A 6097-nucleotide genomic window follows, 5' to 3' on the forward strand; every position below is an offset into this window, starting at 1 on the left:
AAACAATAATTATCAATACACCATAAATTTAGCACATAATCCCCAAATATAGGAAAATAATCGTATACTAAAATATACAAAAAAAATATGGAAATTCAAGATATGAAAAATAAAATATAAAAAATAAAATTATGATTGAAAAATCAAAAAGTAAATAATTATCAATCCCATAAATTTAGCACATAACCCCCCAAAAAAGGAAATAAATCAAATATTAAAATATATATTTTTTTAAATCGAAATTAAATATTCTATCATATTTATAATTTTAAACTTAGTTTTGTAAATAAAAAAGAGTATATACATATATTATATTGTTGTAATTTTCACTTTATTGTTTCGCTATCGCTAACTTTTTTTTTTTCTTTTAAGGTCAAATTTTTGGTGGCCTTGATGGCCATTTTATTAATAACTAGCAAAAGCCAAATCACTTTGGCCAAAACGCTACCTATATAGCGATGAATGAGTTTTTTTTTTTTTTTTTTTTTTTTAAGTTAACTTTTGAGTTTCATTGATATAAAGAAATATAACGATGAATGAGTAAAATTAGTGCCAATATAATTTAACATCATTAAATTTCTATTTTCTATTTTGCTAATATGAATTGTTATATGTAATTCGTTTGTCGTTAAATTTCTATTTTTCTGTTTTACTAAAATGTTAAAAGCATAATTCAACGTAGTTAAATTTTCTATTTCTCAATCGAAAGTGTGCGATCAACTCCCACTCATTCGTCGTTAGGTCCTATCAATATCCAGGAAAATCATATATATATTTTTTTCGAATAATAGTTTCCAATAATTTGAGCAAAATTGTTACATTGACATACTCATTTACTCTCTTAAGACTTTTAGGATATAGAAAATTTAAAATACAAAATCCGTCATTAATATCTCACAAAATTTATAGTAGCTACGAGCAATTTAATGACGAATTAACTTAATAACAAAAAAACTTCTTTTTTTTCCAAACTAAATTTTCCGAAAGGCACAAACATTTCCTAATTAATTACCACAACACTTTTAAGATGAAAGAAAATGTTGTAAATACCTAAGAGCATTTTCAACAAATAAATATCTCCAACTTACTATACTCAAAATCCCAGCACTTATTTTCTCCACCATTGCTTTTCCATCTTCAAGCTTCAATCCTAACCGTAAATCCGCCACGAGACCGCTAACGGTCTCGATCGAGCAACACCCGGGCGGTGGTAGCTCCTCCGAAAACCATCCTTCTAACCCTAAAACAAACCTACCTTTCCCTTTACAATTCATCACATTGAAAACCCTCTATACCCTTCCAAAATTACGTCCCACATTATTCTCACGTCTCCCAGGGTATCGAACGATCCCAAATCCCCGTTCTTGATATTAGTGACGGAGCCAGGAATCCTAACAAAGAAATTCAAAAAAATAATTAGGGGTAAATACATTTTAAGTATCCATAAAATTCGACAATGTGTGTGTATATATACTCCCTATGTCCCAATTTTAAAAATTTGATCAAAATTCAAACATAAAAGCTTCTTAATTTTTTTATATTTGAATACTACTTTAAAAAATAGTACTCGTATAAAGCATCGTTATTAATAACTAAATATAAACTTTGATCAAAATTTGAACATAACACTTCTATCCGTTTCAAATAAAATTTATATATTTAAAAGCCAAATAATAAAAAACAGTATAACCCACCCTAATTAACAACTTTAAATATTTTAATTAACTTAAAATATTTATAAAAAAAACAGTATAAACCACCTTGATAATTAGGGAAAATATTTAAAAACATGATTAAAAAACTTGATTGACTCTCGAAATTCAGAGAGAACTAACTTTCTACGAAAAGAATTCAATTGAACACACTTACCTCCTCCGATATTGCTCAACATCGATATCAAATCGAAAAACGCCTTTTTTGTCGAAACTAAGTTGATTTCCATGCTTGACTAAACTCACCACACACGTAGAGTTTTTATAAATGTTTAGTGCAAATATGACGTTTTTAAGCGAAATACAAGGTTTTGATGGCGGTTTCCATCGACGGTTACTCGCCCTCTGACCGAGGGCGAATAACCGCCTATAAGAAACACTCGAATCATCGTCATCATTATTATTATTAAAATTATGAAGTGTTGATAGAGAAGGATAATGAGAACAACAAAGGGGTTGCCATATTTGATCTAAAGACATAGAAATTAACCATGATTTGCAAACACATGAAGAAATTGCTAGGGTTTTTGGATCAAGATGAGTTGCTACAAGAACAACAACTTGCCATGGCGGTGGTTGTTTTTGTGATGATAATGAAACTATGGACATTTTTTTTAAAATTTTATATGAAATAAGATAAGATACTCTAGAGAGTGAGATTTTATCCGATTTTAGTTATTTTTCTATATATAAGTTTTAGTTAAGTATATATATATATGACACGTGTTGAGTTCTTGAAAATTTTGCATGTTTGGTGGCATGCCACGTATATGTAATTTGGCTACTCACACATTAGTCCTAGTTTATTGACACGCTTCAAGGATAGAGATTATGTTTTTTTTTATTCGGTGTCCGGAGTGCATTATTTAGATTAGATTAAAAAATCAAATTAAATTTTAATTTGAATTGATTTTTTTATGTTTTTGATTTAATTTTGGATTAATAATTAATTTGTTTGATTTTTTTAGTTTGATTTCGGATTTAGAAAGAAAAAAAATAAAAAAAACTAATTTTATATATAAGTTTAGAATTAAGTTGGAGTTAACCACTTTTGTCCTTTTTTAGTTATTACCTTTCATTATGATTATGTTCATATTTTATGTTTGGACATCTATAATTGATTTGCCTATAAGTATTGTATTTTAAACTTTACTTATGATTTATATTAGAAAGTATAGTCAAGGGATTCAATACTCATTTCTCCTAGTGTATATATATATATATATTTTATTTTATTTTTATTTATTTTTTTTTTTTTTTTTTTTTTCAAATTACAAATATAACTATGATTATGTTATTAATTAATGACATAACCGAATAACCAAACCAAAAAAATCTAAACCGAATAGAAAAAAATCAAACAAATCAAATCTATTTTGATTCGAATTGAGTTACGCCTTTTCAAAAATTAAAAATAAAAAAATAAAAAATTCAAATTAAATAAAAAAATCAAGTGCACACTCTTAAATTCTGATATCAATAATGAAGTTCAATAAATTTATTTTATACTGAAAAAATTGGAATAAAGCGTTGTGATGTTCAAAATATTTATAGTTCATTAGCAAAGTTCACATATTAATTCGTCTCCCTCTCGACATATTGAGTAGTAATTCTATCGTCTTCGATAAATATTTATGATCCTTAAAATATTTACATGAAAATTTGTCTTTTCTTTCGATATATTTATCAATTGTTAATCGTGATCAGTTTATTATCTTTAATAAATATTTATAATCTTTAAAATATTTACATAATGATTTTGTCTTTCCGATCGACATATCAAATCATAATATGTTTTTATCTTCAATAAATATTTACGATCTTTAAAACATTTACATAAAGATTTATCTTCCCTTTCTACATATATATTAAAGACTAGCTTATTGTCTTCAATAAATATTTACAATCTTTTAAGACATTTGCATAATGGTTTATCTTTCCTCCCAACTGTCCCGACATATCAAATCGTAACCAACTTATTTCTTGAATAAATATTTACAATCTTTAAAATATTTACATAAAGATTTGTCTTTTCTTCTGACATATCAAATCGTGATCAACTTATTGTCTTCAATAAATTTTTATCATCTTTAAAGCATTTACATAATGATTTGTCTTTCCTCCAGACATATCAATCGTGACGAGCATATTGTCTTCAATAAATATTTACAATACTTAAAACATTTACGTAATGATTAATTTGTCTTTGCCCCCGACATATCAAATTAATAGTAACTTTGTTGTCTTCAATAGATATTTACACGAAGATTTGTCTTTTCTTTTGGAACACATATCAAAGTCGATCGTGACCAGCTTATTGTCAATATATATATACAATCTTTAAAATATTTACATAGTGATTTGTCTGTGCTCTCGACATATCAAATAATGTTCAGCTTATTGTCTTTAATAAATATTTACGATCTTTAAAATATTTTACATAAAGCTATTTTTCTTCATATATATATATATATATATCAAAGACTAGCTTATTGTCTTAAATAAATATTTATAATTTTTTAGGACATTTATAACTACTAGAAAATTATAAATTATCTGCGAAATTTACTTGGGGATTATTTTCGTAGCAATTGTAACACCCCAGAGAATTTTCGAACTAAGACTCGAGCCATCCTTCATGTGGAGTGGGATTTTACCGAGGAATAAAAAAATTTCTTGAGTGTTAAGTTAAGGTCCCTAGGTGTAGCACATTGAGTTCCAAGAAGAGTTGAATTGGAAATAGTCATTTTGGAAAGAATCTGGAAAATTTGGCTATGGAAAAAAGGTGAGTTTTTGGTCAACTTTGAGCAGTCGTATCTCCTAGCTCAAAATGATTTAGGCGAATTTCCAGTTATGTCTGGAAAGCCCTTGGAATGATCTTTCCAACGCCGCCGAGTTTGCTTGATTCCGAGTTCGTATGAGTGACTTATGCCCTTTGGAAGTTGGGTTGTTGGCACAGTCGCACAGTCGCACAGTGCAGTTTGTTTAGTCCGAAAATTTTAAGGGTATTTTGGTCTTTTCCCTAATCTTTTCTTTGGGTTATATTGAGGTGTTAGACTGATGTTTGGATCATTTTTTGTCCCATTTTAAAGAGTGAGAGTAAGAGTGAGAGTTAGGGCTTGGAAGATAAGAGAGAAAGAAGAGGAAAAGAAGAGGAGAAAGAGAAGAAGAAGCTAAGGATCGTCGTGGATTTTTGTCGGGGGTGATCCCTAATCAGGTATGTGAGTCTTTAGTGTGGGTTTATCCTTTCCCCCCACATACCAAGCTCGTTTTTATGATTTGAGAAGAGATTGGAATTGTTGTTGAAGTTGTTAGTTGTTGTTGATGTTGTTAGTTGTGTTGTTGAAGTTATTGTTGGTTGTGGGACAGGATTGGGCTGTGTATTTGAGTTGTGATCTATTGTATGTTGAGAGATTGATGATCCTTAGTGTTGGTTGGTTCATACCCCCACACACCAACTCGTTTTTAATTCCAAGAGAAGATTTATTGGTTGTTGAAGTTGTAGTGGTGTTGTGTTGAAGTTCTTGCTGATTTAGTACAGATTTCTGGCTGTGATTTTTGAGTTGAATCTATTGTATAATAAGGGTCTTTATGATTCTAAGTGTTGCTGCTGAAACCTTGAGGTTGAGAGGGTTTAGAATTGGAAAGAAACAAGGGGAAAAAGTCGGATTTTTGGGGAAAAAGGGGCTGGGCTGTTGCACCTCTCCTAGTGCCAAGGACACCAATCCTTCCCTTTCATTCACCATTTCTTTTTTATACATGTTCCTAGGTATTATACCTATGTTTCCTAGTTGTTTCCAACACTCCAAGGTACTTCCAAAAGTCAAGTAAAACTACAAGTCAAGTGAAGTTAGTTTCCAAATCAAGTGAAGTTAGTTTCCAAGTCAAGTGAAGTTAGTTTCAAAGTCAAGTGAAGTTAGTTTCCAAGTCAAATGAAGTTAGTTTCCAAGTCAAATGAAGTTAGTTTCCAAATCAAGTGAAGTTAGTTTCCAAGTCAAGTGAAGTTAGTTTCAAAGTCAAGTGAAGTTAGTTTCCAAGTCAAGTGAAGTCAAGCTTAGAAGTAAGTAAGTCAAAACAAGTCTTTAAGGTTTTCCAAGAGTCTTCATTGATCGTTTTAACTTCATTTTAAGGCTCAAGTTAAGTAAAGAATGAAGAGTTCCAAGTAAAGAGTTTCAAGTTGAGTCAAAGTATCGAGTTTCAAGTAAAGTAAAGAGTAAAGAGTTGAGTTCATTTCTCAAAGTTATTAGGGAACTATGTATTCCCAAAGAAGTTTTAAAGAAATGTTTTTACATTTAAACAAGGTTGGAAACTGAGATTTCCAAAAGAGCCTTCGGGCTAGTTTTTGAGTAATTATCTCATATCAGCAGGAATAAATATGTTTTAAA

General features: G+C 29.4%; 1 protein-coding gene across 1 annotated transcript; it reads right to left on the bottom strand.

Annotated features, from left to right (window-relative positions):
• Nucleotides 1–1022: 1022 nt before the first annotated feature.
• LOC125820999 (probable F-box protein At5g04010) lies at nt 1023–2321 on the bottom strand. The gene is given in 3 exon segments (XM_049500431.1): nt 1023–1285; nt 1288–1391; nt 1870–2321. Coding segments are annotated over 3 exon segments (819 nt in total).
• Nucleotides 2322–6097: the final 3776 nt, after the last annotated feature.

This window comes from Solanum verrucosum, unplaced genomic scaffold (assembly GCF_900185275.1).
Source record: "Solanum verrucosum unplaced genomic scaffold, falcon-dt-bn FXZP01000232.1, whole genome shotgun sequence".
In the NCBI taxonomy this organism is placed as follows: Eukaryota; Viridiplantae; Streptophyta; class Magnoliopsida; order Solanales; family Solanaceae; genus Solanum; species Solanum verrucosum.